Source organism: Epinephelus lanceolatus, chromosome 13, assembly GCF_041903045.1.
Source record: "Epinephelus lanceolatus isolate andai-2023 chromosome 13, ASM4190304v1, whole genome shotgun sequence".
In the NCBI taxonomy this organism is placed as follows: Eukaryota; Metazoa; Chordata; class Actinopteri; order Perciformes; family Serranidae; genus Epinephelus; species Epinephelus lanceolatus.
Window position 1 is genome coordinate 29,396,341 of NC_135746.1, and position 19,957 is coordinate 29,416,297.

Here is a 19,957-nt window from a genome sequence, read left to right on the forward strand (position 1 = left end):
ACTGGTGTATTTTATGTCACAGAACAAAAGTCTCTTAAACTTGTGTTAACCATAGAACTTATTTCAGGCCTCTAACCAAAAACATATTCAAAAAACCATTGACCTTAAGACAAGGGAACTGGGAGTGATAAAATGTTAACTCATTTCCAGGTTTTAGGACTGATTCCTGCAGCACTATGTGACATTTTGCATGTGTAGTTGTTGAAAACAACATTGTCAGCACGTTGAGCACAACAAATTGAACTCCTTTTACCTCTGTTGTACTGGAGTGAAGGGAGATAACAAATAAAATCAAAACTATCTGTATGTCTGCAACAAAGAGTGAAAATATGGTTTTAATGTACTAACTGCTGCACATCATGTGCAGTCTCCCTTCTGCTGCCCCTAGTGTAGTTTATTTTATCCCCCCTGTTAAGTTTAGTATTTCACATGTGTCTTAGAGAGGAAAAGCTGATTTTTCATTCAATCCAGGATCTTCTTTGTCCCCATGCAGTGACTATCTAAGCACTTATGACGTTAAAGTTTTGACGTTTGCCTCTCTTATCTTTCTACTCGTGATAACCTGGGCTACTTAAATCTTCACTGCTTGAAGACATTCTCACTTCCCCCAGAAATCAGTGGGATAAAGATTATGCCAGGGTTGCTGGTTGTTAAACGAAAGGTCTGATACGGTCAAATTAAGTCTGAAATTTGGAGTATAATCTGTGCCTTTGTGTTTGAGAATAGAGACCTGGAGCTGCAGGTCAAACATACAGTCGATCATCATCAAAGAACATTTCACAAGATGTCACATGAGGTCACATTCAGTCTGATACTCCTCGCACCACATATCCTCCTCATTCCTCATCTCCTCTAAGACTTCTATCTTTTCATCAGCTTCTCTGACAGGTTTTTTATATCTCTTCTTTCCTTCTTCTCCACCTTGATTCATCAATGTTTATTATCGGGCTCTCTTGACCAAACAGTCTTTAATACTGCCTCCACAGCAGGGTATAGATTTCATGATTAAAAAGGTGGCCATCCACCATGACAACAATAAATTCAACGCCTTTAAAGTGACACATCATGCGCTCACACATATGATGATAAATTATGGTGAGTGGCCTGAGACTGAGCATTCCAGCTCATGAACACATGATAAAGTACAAAAGTCAGGAGGTCAGGTCTCATTCCATTCAGCTCGTTGACATAAAAAAAATTACGATGGTAAGTCTGGATGCACATGACAACTGAAATTTGACACAAATGCTAAACAGGTAAAGGTCCACAGCTATGCAAGCAGCTCTGTGAGGCTGTACCATAGACTTGATATTAAGATGGACAATGCATTTCAATCTTCTCCCACTGTATTAAAATGAAGCCAAAATGTTCCAGATACAGCCGCTGCCATCTTGCACTTGTGACATCATTTGGAGCCAGAGTCTGCTCAGTAGTGATCAAGGGGTGGAGCCGCTGTATCAAGGTCCTGTCAATCATGACATCATGCCCCCTTTATATAGCATCAGATAACTAGTTAAAACCAAACTTTTCAGAGAAACAAACCCTTGAGCATACAGCGGCATGATAAGAACTGCCTAAAATGACAGAAAGCATCTTTGGGGAAAATATATATGACAGATACTTTGATGTTTCTTACTTTGGCTCATATCCCATTCACTAACATAAAGGGGGCATAGACTCGGACGTATGGTGCATTTGTTTTGTATTCAGAAGTTGGAAATTCCAAGTTCCCAGTCGGAAGTTTAAAATCGAACGCACCCTGAGATCGGATTTCCAACTCGGAAAGTCGGAGCAACCGCATCAACCCCGACTTACGAATTCAAGATGGCTGCCAGTCACATACATAGTAAGTAAACACTCTGCTAAAGTACTGTTTATAGCAATTTTATCTTATTTGTTTTACATTAGGTCAGCCTCTTCTGCAGCGTTCATCAGTTGGAGTGCATGATGGTTTTGAAGCTGTCTATACTTCGAAAGTGCAAGGGCAACAAAGGCTTTCTTGCGGGTGTCCATGTTTTTTTCCGAATTGTCCACCATTGTCAACTAGAATGCAAAAACTGTTGTCAACTTGGAGGTGACGTCATTCGCACTTCTGACTTCTGACCTCCGTGTACAAAACGAACACACCACTATACCACAGCCAGCCAACAGGGAGCAATAAGATTGCTTTGGCTTCACTTTGTCGTCCATCTTTATATATAATCCATAGACTGTACTTCTTGGCTGTATAAAGAAACCTGAGCACAGCGTTGGAGGCAGGATGCCGTTCATTCATATGAAAGTTGCTCAGTGGCAAGCCAAAAATGTTCCCCGCCCACCAAAAACATACTGTTTGCTAACAGTAAAAGGGTCTGTAAACTATGTTTTTTTGCCATTTAACGGAGAAATTACCTTTTAAATTGCACTGAGACCCACCTGTTTTTATATCTTAACCCAGAGGATATCATGTGTACTTCACTTTGGTTGCGTTTTGGGTTATTGAGTTCTTTTAAACAAATCATTTCCCTTAACATATTTTCAGCCTAACAAGCTGTTTTTGGCTCACCTTGCCGTTTCCTCGTTTTGATGAGTTCACTCCGCAGCCAGCTTCCTCTTTTCAAATCGTATTGTTTTGTTCCATGTAGTTTTGCTTGTACTTACACTGAGGCTGATGACCATATTGTTCTCTACCCTTGTGATTAAGTGCTGAGCCGCCTCTTTAGAAGTCCATTATGAAATGTTTGCTTGTGTTGATAGCTTTTGCTGTTTTGTCTGTAGACTATGTTTGCATTAACTTTAATCTAAGTTCTGTGCTTTTTACAACCAGAAAGATTTGCTTGTTACTGTAAGATAAGGAGAACACACTGCATGCCTTACTGTTACCATCATTTATTTAAAGAACTAGCAGATAAGAGAGGCTTATTACAGTCAGAGTAGGAGACAAAATAATTGATAAGTGTTTAACCAGCATGTGATTCTCATCTCTTAGTGTGTGAAATTCAAAGAACCAGATGATGTCAGTGGCTGTTTATCAGAACAGATTTGTAACAATCAGTGCGACTCCTCTCTGTGACCACGGAGTGTGTGTGTGTGTGTGTGGTGACTGAAGCAGTGACAACATCACAGATACAGGAAGTGGCAAGGCTATCTGGTGAAGTTGGTTTCCTGTTGCGGTTTCTCACTTCTGCTCTTGATGTCAGATGAGTTCAGCTACTCAGGCATCCTCTCACCAGCGGCTTTCTTTAAGTGAGAGTGCAAATACAACAATCTAAACTTAACACAAGACACAAGACCTAGTATTTTCAGCAGAATCAATTGATTAAAAGTGCTTGTTCTGATATATTATCATATATTAGGTTGTATACTTACTGGCCACCTTATTAGGTACACTTTGCTACTGCCAGGTTGGACCCTTTTTGTTCCTTCAGAACTGCCTTAATTCTCTCATGATGTGAATCTCCCGTTCCACCACATCCCAAAGGTGCTCTATAGGATTTAGATCTGGTGACTGTGGAGGCCATTGGAGTACAGTGGACTCTTTGTCATGTTCAAGAAACCAGTTTGAGATGATTTGAGCTTTGTGTCATGGCGCGTTATCCTGCTGGAAGTAGCCATCAGAAGATGGGCACACTGTGGTCATAAAGGGATGGACACGGTCAGCAACAATACTCAGGCAGGCTGTGGTGTTTAAACCATGCTCAGTTGGTACTAAGGGGCCCAAAGTGTGCCAAGAAAATATCCCCCACACCATTACACCACCACCAGCATCAGCCTGAACCGTTGATACAAGGCAGGATGGATCCATGCTTTCATGTTGTTTACACCAAATTCTGACCCTACCATCTGAATGTTGCAGCAGAAATCCAGACTCATCAGACCAGGCAACGTTTTTCCAATCTTCTATTGTCCAGTTTTGGTGAGCCTGTGTGAACTGTAGCCTCAGTTTCCTGTTGTTAGCTGACAGGAGTGGCACCTGGTGTGGTCTTCTGCTGCTGTAGCCCATCTGCTTCAAGGTTCAACGTGTTGTTGGTTCAGAGATGGTCTTCTGCAGACCTTGGTTGTAACAAGTGGTTATTTGAGTTACTGTTGCCTTTCTATTGTCACCCAGAGAACTGCTGCTCACTGGATATTTTCTCTTTGTCGGACCATCCTCCGTAAACCCTAGAGATGGTTGTGTGTGAAAATCCCAGTAGATCAGCAGTTTCTGAAACACTCAGACCAGCCCGTCTGGCACCAACAAACATGCCACGTTCAAAGCGTGCCATCTTGACCATGTCTACATGCCTGAATGCAATGAGTTGCTGCGTTAAGGAGCAGTTGAACAGGTGTACCTAATAAAGGGGCCAGTGAGTGTATACGTAGCACTCTTTTTTTACTTTATTCGGCAGTTCCCAATCTAGGGGTCAGTGCCACTTTAAAGAGTCACAAGATAAGTCTGAGGGATCATGTGACAATTAATGAGGCAAGAAGTAAACAAAAAACAAAGTTCTGTTTAACAAGTTTATATGAAATTTTCTGGACGTTTCTCAAATCTTTGTGTCTTTGATGACATATCAGAGCGTCTTATCTCTCAGGGCTTTGATCAGTCATTTAAATGAAACCATCGGAGAGGTTCGGAGGGGAAATTTACTCTTTGGTGAATCAGCTAACAAGTTGTAAACATCTGAAACTAGATGCTGCTTTCATGTAAGGAACCACAAGTCAAAAAGGCTGGAAATCACTGGTTTTAATCATGTATTTTATAAGAGTATCGTGTGTTTTATCGTCATCTTAAAATCTTTATCTGTAAAGTGTAATAACTACAGTTGCCAGATCAATGAAGGGGAGTCAAAAGAAAGATATGTCCCTCTGAAATGTAGCTTAAGAGATGTGTAAAGCAACAAGTACTTGAATAAATTTGAAGCCTTTTCTCTTAGACACCAATCTAATTCCTCGGATTTATTTTGAAGAAATTAAATATAGCAACAATTATGTGTGATGTGATCTTTAATCTACTGTTTACAGTTAGATCAGCTGCTCTGATAAAAGCCCATTTTTCATTCATTATTCACACATGATGTCATCACAGCACTCATCCATTATACACCAACACCCACAAATTCAGTCACAGTGACTAATGTGCTTATAAGAAGCCGGGGCTACTGTTCCTCTCCCTGTCTGGCAGAGGAGGTGGGAGGCCTACATGACTGACCACGCCGCTGCATCACGGCTATTTCTGTAGATGTGATCACCGCTATATTCCTGACATTTCACACATATCTGCCTGATATTTTGGTGACCTTTCAGAGTCACTGACAGTTGTGTTTTAATAAAGAGCCGGTGTTAGCATAGATGGAGGATTCTGTCGCTCATTTACACACACACGCACACACACACACTGGACCATTACATCCAACAACAGATAGTTAACACACACAAACAGGAAACCAAGCTGATTATGTTTTAGTGTTTCAACAGGAAGGAAAAAGTCTTGCAGTTATCAGTTAGGACGGACTGCTGACAATGGCTCATCCATCCCATCCAGTTAGATAGGGTGTGTGTGTGTGTGTGTGTGTGTGTGTGTGTGCTGAAGTAAGGGGAAAATACTGCCAAAAAAAAGTCATCAAAAACAATTGTGATTTAGTTTCAAAATTCCCCTTATTTCCTGAAACAAGGAAAAAAATGTCTCTGGGGTGAGAAATTTCCTTTTGCTCATAGCACAGCATCATATGTTTGTTTTAAAAACTTTCCAGAAATTAACATTCTGAAGCTGACAAATTAAGACAATAAAATCAATACTACTGTATTTGTATCGTGGAAAAAATTATGCTAAAGGAACAAGTTAACGTTCCACCTTAAAAGTCGCCAGCAGTCGGCCCAGTGAATTATTTTTCTCCGACTACAACTGCTGCAAGAGGCAGCAAAACATCCTTTCATTTTATAGTTACAGTCTATTAACATATGTAAAACTCTCCATGGTATGAACAGTGGTTACGTGGGCCTCAAAACCAGCCACAGCTCAGCCCAGAGCAGAGTGACTGTCCGCTATTGACCAATCAACAGACTGCAGTGTTCACAGCTCCACCTTTTAGTACCAGATGTGTGTGCTAGGTACCCCAACAGAGGGGGGACCAATAATGAGGACGTATGGAACGGTTCCATTGGTACCATCCCCAACTTTTCACAGTGGAAAGTGAAAACAAGTGTACCGAACTGAAATGCATTGTACTGCTCTGTGGAAATGGAGCTTTACGTTTCATCTTCTGGGGATCATGAATATCTGAACCAAATTTCATGACAATCTGTCAGGGTGTTTCGCTCAGAATCACAAATGACTACTCATGGTGGCGCTAGAGGATAAGTCAGAGGCTAATTAAAACCATTTGGATTCATCCTCTGGGGACCATGAATGTCTGTACAGAATTTAATGGCAATAGTTTTCAGTCTGGACCAAATTGGTGAACCAGTTTTGCTAGACGCTAGAGTGGCTAATGAGTTGTTGCATTTAATTTTTCAAAACGTCTCGAATTTCCCATTTGCAGACTAATTTTGCTGCTTTTTAAGTACAAATTTGAGATTTTATGATCAATTGAAATGCTTATGATTGTAAGTGTAGTATAGATAGACAGACATACTTGTGTTTGGATGCCTGTGTTTGCTTCATAAACCTGTCAGTTTACAATGAAGAGTGTGTGTGTGTGTGTGTGTGTTGGACAGAGGGACTTGGCAGTAGTGTGTGGCATTCAGCACCTGCTGGCTAGGACTGAATTATAGAGACAATATGACAACAGAGAACACAAAGTATGCTGCTCTCCCACTGTTTGACAGGGAAACATCTCTGATTGGTTAACTGAGAGAAATTCAGTATCATCCTGAAAATTACATGTTTACTGTAATGAGCTTTGACTGGTAGGCTATGATTGTACAACAAAATGGTCCCAGATGGCCTACGCATTTATTCTGTCACTATTCTGTTCTATTGTATGATTAGGCATGATTAAAACAATATATTACCTCTGAATGATAACTCTGGAGCAAACAACCACCATGGAAATGTTCTATCAGTGTGTTACTTGTTATAGTGTGAAGCTATCAACCCCCAGAAAAGGAGAATAAACTCTACATTGCACTTTTTTAGACCATAGGATGTGAGCGCGGAGCACAGAGAAGCAGTCAGAGCTACAGGCTACAGTGAGGCTAAAAACAGAGTTCAAATGACGTTTTTCGAAACAACTTTTTATGTCGGGGCTGCAGCACACTTGGAGATACTTTGTGGATTCAATTTTGTGTTCTTGGACGTTAGTCTAGGGCGCCATCTGCCATTAGGTGTGCTAGCCGCTCCCCCCGCCGATCTCCGCAAGGGATGTGAGCACTCTAAATCTTCACCAGGGCCTCCGTCGGCATTTGGGTGAGTAGATAATGGCTGAATTTTCATTTTTGGGTGCGCTATCCCTTTAAGTAAAAGTGTGTTTGAATTTTTGTGAATGTATTTATGTAGGCTACACTTGACATCCTTTCATAATTCATTGTATTTTTTAACGAAATGAAATAATAAAAAAATAAAATAAATAATAAAATAAACAAACGAAAGAATATGGTGTGGGATTTATCTCAGAATTTTCTTAGAATAAAATAATTGGTTGATTGAACATTAATTTAATCACATTAGTAAAACTAATCTGTTCGAAGCTTAAAAAACGGGGGGCTTAATTAACACTGACGTCATCCTGCTTACTACACTAATACTTATGATTAACCCTATACACCAGAGAGCATTTAAAAAAAGCAGCGTCATGAATCACATTCATTGGGCCTCAAACAGTTAACCGCTTTGCGCGTGCACGGACACGCACTCAGAGTGTGTCGTGAGCGCGCAGAGTCGCACCGGGAGCGCGAAGCAGAAACAGATCAGACAGCAGGTCGGTCGGTGAGCAGAGAGACACGGACCGCGCAAAGTACCGGCGATAAAAACGGCAGACCTGAGCTTTTGGCTTGTGTGGCGGCGGTTTCTTTCTCCTGTGGACTAACGTTACGGGAAGTTTTACTCTACAGTTCAGACGCACAGAGAGGGTCAGAAAGGCTGTCCACCATGTCGGGGAGCAGGGAGGAGGAGAGGAGGAAACTGGCCGACATCATCAACCACTGGAACGCCAACCGGCTCGACCTGTTCGAGATCAGCCGGCCCACAGAGGTAGGAGACCACCCCGGAGTAGAAGGAGAGGCCGCGGACCCGCAGGCCCTCTCCTGGGTGCATGGGAGACCTTAAAGCTACCACTGGCTGACACTTGGCTGGGAAATGTTGAAAGCCAAGCTGTTGTGGGCAGCGTGGTTTACTTGGTTTACTCGGTGGTAAGTCCCCGTACGTGCATGGAGGAAACGAATGCCAAACTCCATTGAAAAATCTGGCGATTTTACTATGTCGTCATAAACACACATTATAAAACATGAGGCTTTTGACATTTAATACACATTTGAGCCTTTATATCGACCAAACAGGCAAATTAAATATTTGTCTATAAATTAGCGCCATGTTAAGATAAAACCCTTTATTTTAGAAACATTCCACCGTAGCGTAACGTTAGCTAGCTACTAGCTACCGCCCACAGCTGTGTTTGTAGCTAGTAGCTACACAGTAGGAGTAATTCTCAAAGTTGACAGTATACAGAACCAGCTTGTGCTTTGTGCATTATAAATATGCCGAATTTTGAGGTTGATACCAGTGATTAATTAAACATATTCTGGTATATTCTCAGAAACGTTTACGTGCGCGATGAGAGGCGACACTGAATTGCCAGATTTTGAATGGAGTTTGGCGTGTTGTTATCTCCAATACAAGAGGGAACGGCACGTATCGGGGCTAGCTAGCTAGTTAGCAAGCAAGCACATTACCTGTAGAGCAAACCTGTACCCTGCCTCTGCGTTAAATGGAAGAAACCGGCAAGCCTAACTAGTGGTATTTTTATATACCACACAGCATTGGTATTTAATGAAGAAACCAAAGTTGTAATATATCCAGCTATGCCATTGTTAGCTGTGTGTATTGCTCTTGTAGCGAGCTTGCAGCAGTGCCTGCAATGGCTGACAAACCCAGTAACACGGTGAGGTTGTTTGATACGCAGGGCAAATAGATAAAAGCTTAAAGTATTAGCAACAAGCTGGGCGTAAATGCTTACATCAGGTAGGGTACTCAAGGCACTGATGCTGCCAGCCTTACAAAAACCATAACACAATCTCCCTGCCAGTGCAACACACAGACCATGTCATGTCGCCCTGCATTGTCCTTAAACTAGCTAGCTTGATGCAAGCTGCTTGTTTGACCAGCAATAATTTGACCCTGCAACATATTGAGGAGCAGTGCTGTAATTAAATCGCCGTCTGGACCCAGGTTGTGGTTGTTTACTAATAACATGACAGGATAAGAAACTCCTCCCTGCAGGCTTTAGCTAGCTAGCTACCCGAGAGCAGCAAGGGCTTGGTGATGTTTCAAGTCCTTAAGGAGTTAGTCAATAACCATCTATCTTTACCCTTTAACTAGTGCATCTCATGCCTGAGTAGGTTTGATTTATAGCTATGACCGTGGTTGCGTCAGCTGCAGTGTTTTTTAGGCGGGCAGCCCACCCCCACCCCTCCTTGGATAAGGGTGTAGGGGGGCCACAGGGTCCCCTCTCCTCGTCTTGAGCCGATTAATTTATCAGGATTGAAGCTGGCCAGCCGCTGACCAGGGTTGTACGTACTGCACACACAACCTCTTCATTCTGTGAGGAATGATTAACCCAGTCCAGAAGTTCTCTCGGCTGTAATTCTCTCACTGTACAAGAAGTATTACCTCGGCATTGCCAGTTTAGTCCAGTAGAACATGATTAAATGTAGGCAGATGCATGGCCTTTCCTTGCCACGCCACACCCCACCCATATGTCAGCTGGTAGAGCCCCCAAGCTGCACAAGTGTCCTTCACACTGTCTAGACTGTTCGTGAGTGTAGATGTGCACAAAATGAGCTGCGTTTGTCACTATATTTTACAGTGTGGTTTCTGATTAACACTGAATTTAGAGTTGATTCACCACATAGAGTCAGCATATCTGATAATTGACGATGTCTAATTTCTTAATTTCAGACCACACTGCCACGGAGAGCGGTGAGATCATTCGTGTGATTAGATTAGCCATGGATGGCTGATTAGTCTGGAGCAAAGGTCTTCAAACTTTTTAATCTTGCAACCCAAACTGAATAAGTCCCGCTGTGGGACTTGTGGTGGGGCTCATTATAACATAACAGGTACTTGTGTCATGTGGGGACTCACCATAGGCAGAATTCAGTAAACACCGGGCTTAAAAGATGCAGCACAATAGATGTAGTGGAATTCGGATGCAATCACACTAACAGTTTGTTCTGTTTGGATAAAAAGATTGTGGGAAAGTTTACATTGCTTCACTTTTGTATTCAGGCTGTCTAGGTTCACATTGTCCAGACAGAGTTTTGTTAATTTATATAATCCTCGTAAGTTTTGGTGGTGCGGACGTACTGTGTTTATGTTAAAACACATTCTTATAAGTTGTCTTCATGTTTTACACACCTGTGAGCACAGCTTCTGGTTTAGTTGTTGCCATTCACAATATAGTGGCTGAATAATAGCAACGTGTCACACAGAAATGATGGTCTCAGTCATGTTTGAAGAGTGCTGTGTTGCTCCTTTTTATAGGACTGTGAGCTCAGTCTGTAGCATCTGCACGAATCCTCCCCAAAACACAAGGTTTCATGTGTATGAAAGTTTGAATGTTGACAGCTGATACCAGCAGTTCCTTGTGCTTGGAAAGCTGTGCATAAGGGAAAAGATGTTGTCAAGATTGTCCTAAATATAACTTATATAACTTGATATGGAGCGCAGTAGATCCAAAGCCGCATTTCAGAAGCTGATGCGAAGAAAAGAAAAGCAAGTTTCTGAAGGAGGTCTTGGTTTTCATACATTCAGAGACAGTTCTCGATATTTAACCCTGCGTGTGAGTTTGTTTATTCTACTTTACGAGCTTTGCTTCACTGGCCGCTTGAGGCTAAACAAGCCGTAAACAAAAATGTTGGCGGCACATATCTAAAACACAAACAGTGAATACTAACACACATTGAACAGGACAAGCAGACCTTGTATACAGTGCAAGATAAGTGATGGAGTGTGGATGATTCATATCACCTTACACGAGTACTTTCAGCATTCACTCACTGGTCAGGCAGTGTGTATTCAGCAGTACAATTAGGCACAAGGACGTGGCTGTGACAGTGTTGTAATTAGCCGGCAATACCATTTAAGCCAGTAATTACATGTAACATTGTCGTTTATCAGGCAGGTCGGATGTATAGCCTATTGTGTTGACATTTTCCCCGACAGGGGCCGTCTGAAGTTGTGGTTAAATGATGAGGGCGCTTCCTGTATGTAAGTGTGATTTTCCTCAGATAAGTATGTGTCTGTGTTTCTTATCAGCAAAGGATTTGAGTTTAGGCAAGAGTCAGATCCGTTGAACTGTGCCTTTATTTGCGTGATGCAGGTAAGACAGCTTCATACTCCTGCTCCGGCCCTGAGTGCTGACCTAAGGATTTTGTGACTTTTTCTGAGCAACACAGGAGAGGCTTATAGTTTAAAATGAGAACAGCAGCTTTTTTGTCCGTCCGGTTCTTGATTGATCCTGCCTGGAAACAAGGCCTTCTTCATCACCACATGAGCTCCACTGCTAAATCTTCATAGGCTGCCAAATATTATTATATATTGAGTTATTAACCTTGCGTACATTCTCGCTGTGGCGTGAAAAACAGACAGAAAAAGTGTCAGATCTAAATTTACGACTTTTAAAAGAATAATTGCCTTAAATAGACTTAATAGGGCTTTTAAGTTCTAGCAGAGCTGGAAATTAAAGCAAATGTTCTGTCCTGTTACATAGATTTACTTCCAGTTGGCCACAGTTAAACGTCCATGCTTGGGAGACAGAACAGGGTTAACGAAGTATGACAGATATTTTCTTTTTATCAATTCTGCTCAGCTGAACAGACCCAAACATCTTGTCTTCAAATATACAACTTCCTGATATACTTTGTTGTGCTGCTTATTTAGAGAGTCACAACTTTTGATATTCAGACATTTCTCTTTGTGTCACTTTGGTCTGCTTGTTGAAATTGTCTCATGCTAGTATCTTTAACCTAGTCTCAAAATGTCTAATGCCTCCCTGAAACCTGCAGGTGACACAGCAATAACTCTGAAAGCCGGCTTTGCCTGTTACTGTGTGATGTGACAAAATGACACGAGTCACATGCAGGAGTGAAGTGTAACAGCTCATGTAACCTCATGTGCTTATGACTGTGCTGTACAACACGCTTAATAGGCGCGGAGGAAGATCGAGCATACCTTTACGCTTAGTTTAATAAACTATTCATGCACTGGGGAAGGCTGAATTTAAGGAACATTTAGGAATGCCTCTTTTAAAGGCAAGGGTTTTAGTAGCTGAACAAAGTAAGGTGGAAAACTGTGTGGTTAAAAATACAACCAACATGTCTAAATATGGTTCTCAAAATGTTGCTCAGCTCCACTATGTATTGCATGGCTGTATAGGATGACAATTTGTTGATTTACTGTGATATATCCAGTTTAGCATCCTTGCTGTGGCTCAGGGAGGTGCAAAGACTGAGAATCTTGGGTGATCTGTAACATTTGGACAAGACTTAAGGGTACAGATTTACAGCAAGAGTAAGCACATCTGGTCAATAGTTTCCTCACAGCTTAATTGAAAAACGTGGCCAGAAGAGCAGTGGTATTGTTGCTTTTGCTCCCTACCGGGAAAAACAGTAGGCTGGCAGACAATGAAAGCAACTATTTGTCATCATAAAGGCAGTGTGTCATGCTGGGAGTTGTCATGATAGGCTGAACCACAAACCAAAAAAACAGCAGTTAACCTTTGACACAAAATGAAAATTTGGGTAAACAGTATTTTCTGGTAGCACCGTCTGGCTGAATTTGAGGTGAAAGGTATTTTACGAGCAGGAAGCTTGCATCCACTTTCTTTCCTTTGGGATGTGAATGCAGCATATAGGCAGACTCGCTGTGACATCAGCGACCACTCCCTCCTTTTCCTCTGTTGTACAGGAAGCAGGAACTGGACAGGAAGTGTGTGTTGTGTGGAGATAGTGGGTTTCCTGTAGTGTGGGTAGAATGACTGGGTTGTTTTCAGAGTGATGCGTGATCAGATTTAGTTTTATGTTGCCAGCTATTTCCAGATTCTGGTAGTCCAGAATAACTGTTTTCACCAGTGGCACCAACATTATTGTTGATACACAAAGACAGGCATGTTTTGGTGCAGCAACCCTCGTTATGCTTTTTAGATATTTATTGGCATTATTGGTTATATTTTGTTCCCGTTGCCGATTGATTGAGTATCATCTTTAAACATTTAGACTAGGCGATATATCCTTGAAGCTTTACCTAGGTGGGCCCTGAATATCTTCTCCGTCTCTTCCTAGGGATCCGTTTTCTGTTACAAACATTTAAAAGATTAATGTAATGTTCCCTGTGATTGGTTGTCAGCCTTTCAAAGTATGAATATTGCTTTTTGCCATGTACCTGCTTCGTGGAGGTGATGGTATCAAATCATAGCTGTTCCATAACTAAGTGTTGACAGGGTGCAGGAGCTAATTTTAAGTTTTATTTGGGGCCAGGAGATGGATGAAATCCTGTGTCATGATATAAATTATTATACAACTTTTTATCTATTGAGAAACTGTGTGGATAAAATAACCAGCTGGCAATGTCAGTTTTGGTCTAATCCAGAAATTAATTTCCAGGCCAGTCAAGTTACTCCTTCATCACATTGATGCAGAAGTAATAAAAAAACCTGTTGATATAAAGTTAACATGCATTTTCATTGCCCACAAGCACAAGGGGATAGATGCCTCAATATAAACACTATGGGCAAATCTCTGACTGTAGATACATTTATATTAGGGCAGCAATTTACATGTATTTAACAAGCATTGTCTGGTCTGTTACACGTAAGATAAATAGTGAAAAATGCCAATCACAGTTTTGTAGAGCTCAAGATTACATATTCAAATGTCTTGTCTTGTCTGACCAACAGTACAAAACTCAAACATATTCAATTTACTTTGATGTATGACAAGAAAAAACAGTAAATCTTCAGATTTGAAAAGCTCGAACCATCAAATGTTTGGATTTTTTGCTTGAAAATAACTCTATTTACTCGACTCATTGGTTAATTGACTTCTTGTTTCAGCTCAGTATATTGTCACATGGGGGGTGTTGTCATATCGATCACCCCTGCTTTTACATTAGCACGCCTGTCTGTATACAAAGATGACTTTAATTGAATAAGCTAAGAAATAAAGTAAAGCATATTGCACTTATTATGGGAATTGTGCAGTGTTTGGACCATCATGGATGATCAAAATGCTCAATGAAAAGAAAGTGTGCACAGCTAAGAAGCAACACAGTCACCAGTGAGGGAGAAATATTGTTGACTCGCTTGGTGTTTGACTTTGACTAAAAGGTCAGTGTCGGCCTGGTGATTGTACCTGATCTCAGCAGCAGCTGGTGATAGTAGCAGCATGTTTGGCAGCAGCACATCGGAGGCCTGGTTAACAGATTTGCTAGCCTCAGCCACAACTACAATACCATGGGGTCACACACACACATTCACACACACACAGTAGCTGACCGCTCTGTGCATTTATCTCTGTTTGCATTGTCCCTCTGTGTGTTCATCGGCCATGCCCTCCCTCCCTCTTTCTGTCTCTTTTTTCATCATGTCATGTGGCTGCTGGCTGGCTGCGTCACCATGGTAACGCTGTAGCTGTGATGATCACAGACTACAGGAGCTCAGCAAAAGAGGCCTCTCTGCCTGACACACACATACCCAGTAGTTGACAGGCTTGTGAAAGAAGTGTTTTGGTCTGCAGTAATGATGATATGTATGAAGGTATTCTTAATGCAGGTCAAAGAGACTATCACCAGCCAGGATGGTGGTTGGATTTATTGTGATGCAGTTTGCTACACTTGGAGTACCAGGTGGGTGGGTGTCAGCTAAAAGCTCAAGTGTGCATCTTTATCAAAAGTCTTGCAGTTCTTAGACGTGGTATGTGGAGGATCCCACATGAGCGTAGGCTCCATTTACACTTGTCATTTCAGATCACAAATCTGATTGCAGTACCTCAAAAGTACACAAAAGTTTTATCATCTTTACGGGCTCTTAGGGTGCTTTCAGACCTAGAGTTGTCTTGCTTTGGTCCAAATCAGGGACTTATTTTGTTACAAAGTTGTATAATTGCCTAGAGTTGGTTCGTGTTCTCACGGCAGCATTTACAAGTGGACCATATCAAATGCCTTGCACAAGAAAGCTGCTCTTGATTGGTCAGAATTTCCATGTGGGAAAAATCCAGGAAGTAAACAAAACGTTGAAGCAGAGTACACTTGCAAGATAAATGTGACACTTTCTAATGTCACAATGGAGGGACAACTACGCAGGTTGATTTTAGCGCTGCTCATCGGGGACTATATTGCTGTCATTGTTCATTTTAGTCAAACCATACAGTTTGAAAACGAGGCGCGGCTCCAACTAGAAAACAATGTTTTGATGCATTGGATGTGCTGAATGTGCATATTAAGGCAGCACAGGAGGAGGTGCACATTAATAATCCTCCAGGACTGTAACATGCTCATGTTTAACCCAAACAATGTGTCATGTGACTGCAGTTGGTTCAGATCGAGGTCGGAACACGTTCTTACCACAAACAAACCGCACCAGAGTTCGTTTGTAACCGGGCCGAGACCACTTCTTCAAGAAGGTCTTGGTCCGGTTGTTTTGGCACCCAGTTGCTATTGCTGTGTTCACACCTGCCCAAACGAACCGCCCTTACTCAAGTCACTCCCTCACCTATACACATCATTCAGTTTGAACCGATCAGGGATTAGATAAACCCTACACGTTCAGTGTAACAAAGATGGCTAATTTCAGTGTAATTTCAGCCCCTGTGCGTGGCTATCACCACATATTGCTTTCTGATGTAGTAAATATTACTTGTGCATGTTGGAGAGACAGATGCATTTACACCTTTGATACATGTGCGCTTTCGCTAGAACGCATGCCAGACCACTTCCTGAGGTGCTATAAGTGCAAATGGAGTTTAACATGAACCTCCTAAAAATGTGGCTGAGTAGGATGTTAATGGAAAGGAGCAAGGAGCATTATGAGCTCTCTGGATAAATGTAAACACACAGTGGCGGGTGAAGTAAAGCAGGTAAAGCTCATATCTCTATCAGTGATGTCACTTTTTTCCAGTTTCGTTTCACATTTTTCTCTTTTGTACTTTAATTATTTTTAACTCTTGTTCAGAGAGTCAGTGCTTTTGACTGTTGTATTGCACTGCTTTGCTTTTCTAATGAGAATAAGCTCCGTGCTATTGAGAAAACAGGACAGGTGTATATTTTATCTGTTTTAGTTTTGTAGACTCTGATGCTCTGGTCCTTGTTTTTCCTCACCAGCTATAGTATCATGGCTGCAGCTCCAGCCTCATCTTGCTCCTCCTAACACTGTGCAGGCTTGAGATAATTTGAGCTCTGCATGTGTCTGAGAGTCCACGTCCACAAGTGTTTGCCTATCAGCCCAACCAGTTGCAGCTTTAAATGTGTTGCATGTCACATTTCATGGCCAAACGGTACGTGTTGTGTATGCAAGAGAGTAATGGCTCCACAGGGGTTCATTACGAAGCAGGGCAAAAGATCACGACCACAAGCCTCACAGCCTGTCCGGCAGAGTTATGGCCTATCACACACACGTACGAGCACACACATAAATACACAGACAGGCGGACTGATATGATTGGACGAGTAACCTTGTAGCTCATTTTCAGCCAACCACTTCTCAGTCATTTTGAATTCAGTTCTGCAGTGTTCCTCACAGGTCTGGTGTTTTGCGGGTTTAAAATTAACCTCACTGCAGTTTCATCGCTTGCAAGTTGTCATATTCACTCAGTCTTAACTAGTGCTGTGGTGGACTTTATTCTGACAGTTTCCCCAAGTTTGACAGCGTGCATGATGCAGAGCTCTTCTTTATTCATAAATTCACATTTTTTAAAATCCAAATCCACTTGATATTTCTGCTGGTGTTGAGTGTGAGTTCTCCAGTCCAGCATGTAATCTTTGTCCATCCACATCGCTCACTGTAGCAGCTGTAATTAATGCAGCTAGCCTCGGTCTATTGGCTGCTGCCCGTTAAAAAAGAAGGATGGGGGTCACGCCGGACAGCCAGGATATTTATCACCGCTGTTTATTTTCAGGATGTTAGGAAGTCCGCCTTAGCCTCCTACTGTAGAGTGATTTAAGTTGTATGTGGGTTATGAGTGAAACAAGATGGGGCCATAAAAATTTAATGTACTAACAGAAGTCAAAAATCAAGAAGTGGAAGGGAAGGTTAGGAAATTAAAAACATAAGTACACTTACTAAATATGTTCAGAATTTAGAGAAATTATTTAAAATGTACCATAATTTGATGTCCTAAGTTGATTAGTCTGACTCACCAGATGTAGACTGTTGATGGTAGCCTGCCATTGTCTGGCTGAGTGAAAAAAAAAAGTCTATAAAAGTTAATAACTTACAAATTATGGCGAAAAGGTAGTTTCTTGCAACCCTAGAATTAAGATAACAATATTCTCAAACGAAAAAACACTTCTGGTTGCTGATAAGTAGTGTTTAACTTTTGATTTAACACTAAAAATTAAAACCCTCGGTGCGCACTGCAGCGCCACCAGACAGATGCGCGACTCAGAGCAGCATGTGTCACTGACACCAGACTCAGAGCGCGGCGGACCGGTGGAAAAATGTCACCATCAGCATATTATTTTACATCAATAAAATCTATTTTATCATTATTTTGAGTCACATTATTGAAAGAATTTAGTTGTCTGTGTTCAAGCAGGATAATAGGTCTCCATTCATTGCACGTCAGCCTTTCTATTTCCTTGTCGGAGATGGTGTTGCGTTCAAGGTCCCCCAAAAAAACGGGAGAAAAAAAGGCAGAATATTAGAATTTTTTTTCACAATCGAATACTGTGCCGTTGAACGAAGCTTCGAAGCTTCGAAGCTTCGAATTTTTTGGGTCAGCCCTATCTGTATCTGTGTCTGTATATGTTCAGCCAACTAAATTATCTGTATTGGTACTCTGAATGGGTGAAGTTTATGCAAGAAGTGGGTGGAGTTTAAAATCAAAAGTGGGTTGGGCCTAATTTGGGCCTTATTGTAAGCCTGAAATTTAAATGGATTGATCAGAAGTTGCAATTTATTACCTAAAGAGAAAAGTATTTAGAGAACAGCCTCAGAATTGAGCTTCAGATCATTTTTCATCACAAGAGTAATAGCCTAAACACAGCTACCAAAACGACAAGAACCCTTGCACAGTACAGATAAAGACACCCATTTTACTCGTATGATACTCGTACTCGTAAAAAGTACATTATCTGTAGCTGATACTCGTTTGGTCTGAGTATATGGCTCAACCCTACTGTTAATGTAGCTGCTTGCCTCCTGGCAAGTTTGCCCAGGTAGTACGAGCTAATGCAGCAGCAGCGCTAACACTCAACACTGAGCTGTTTAACGGTTCCAACTAACTTACACCCATTCTGAAACAGATCGCCTCTGTTGTTAAACCCGTTGATAACAGTTTGGCAATGTTATCCGTGTTATGCTAACACTTAGCCCTGTCACTATGTGTGTTCCCCCCCAACATTATTCAGCAAAGGCACCATCGCTGCATCCTGTGTTTAGCACCGCCCCGCTCTATTGTGATTGGTTTAGACAAACAAAAACAAGTGTTTTTTTCCCCTAAAGCAGAATGACAGTATAGTGCTTCCAGACCTGTAGAGGTAGGCCTGGCTACAGGAGACTGTAATTTGCTAAACTTGTTTAAAAATTGAAATGAAAATGATTCATACTTGCAGCCTTTGCTAATATATGTTTACCGAAGCACTTAAGTCTCTGCTTCCAGGCATAGTTTTGGTTTCGAAGCTGTAGCAGCAAGAACTGACTAACACGAGGGAAATATAACAATTATAGATAGTCTTCATTTTTCAGCATGTGCTATCAAGCCCAGCGTTTTAGCTACCTTAGTTACTTTGCATTTAGAGACAGAGATCAGAGAAAACAACACAAGATTTAGCTGTTCGCTAATGCAAAACAGTAACTGAAGTATATCCCAAACACAAATTTATAGCCCCCTGAAAAGCCCTTAAAACTGTCTTCCAGTGAATTTATCTGAGCTCGAGGCTTTAAAGAACGATACAGTCTTAAAAATGTTGTGCAGAGTACGCAATAAGAAGTCGTCCCAGCTCCACAGGCCTCCTTTCCACATTTTTTTATTTACACATTTATTTAGGTTGCAAGATTTATCAGGTAATCAATTCTCACTTTAATGTACAGGTTATTTAAGCCTTAAATTAAACTTGGTCAATCCTGCAGAAACCTTGCTCTACTTGGGAGGCAGTTAATTTTCCCAGATGGTCCGCTAAAGTCTGATCAATATATGTAAAGTGCTCCTTAAAGACGCCTCCCTAAGCAGTCCAGAATAACACATCAGCACAGTGTCTGTGTGAGTGTGCGGGTGTGTGTGCGTTTGAGGATCCAAATGGGTGATATGTCATAGTTTTCAGGGATCCTGCTGCTCATGGAATTCCTGGAATGCAAATGGAGTTTTGAGCAGTGATTTGCAGACAGGGAAGGTCAGGTAACTTGATGGATCCTCTGTGGAAATTGGGGAATGTGACGGGGATTTTACAGGCTTAAATAAATGTATTTTTGAGTGTGTTTTACAGCTAGTTTCCAAACATTTATTGCAGTAGACAGCTTTCACTGAGACTTGGGTGGAGTCTAGACGTTTTACTCTTTAATAAAGCAGAAAAGGAGGATAATTGGGAAAGTCATGGAAGAGTCATGGAATTTACATTAGGACCACAGCGGGA

The 19,957-nt window shown here is 41.5% G+C and overlaps 1 protein-coding gene across 25 annotated transcripts in view; it reads left to right on the forward strand.

Annotated features, from left to right (window-relative positions):
* Positions 1-7,849: 7,849 nt before the first annotated feature.
* Positions 7,850-19,957, forward strand: part of afdna (afadin, adherens junction formation factor a) — a 133,802-nt gene continuing 121,694 nt past the window's right edge. For 11 of the 25 annotated variants that reach the window (XM_033648470.2, XM_078173958.1, XM_033648476.2 and 8 more), the window contains exon 1: positions 7,851-8,149. In XM_033648470.2, the coding sequence (XP_033504361.1) occupies positions 8,048-8,149 (102 nt within the window). In that variant the 5' untranslated portion in view covers positions 7,851-8,047. Of the gene's footprint in view, positions 8,150-19,957 lie in introns of all 25 variants that reach the window. The other 14 variants (XM_033648472.2, XM_078173951.1, XM_078173962.1 and 11 more) reach the window with 3 other exon arrangements.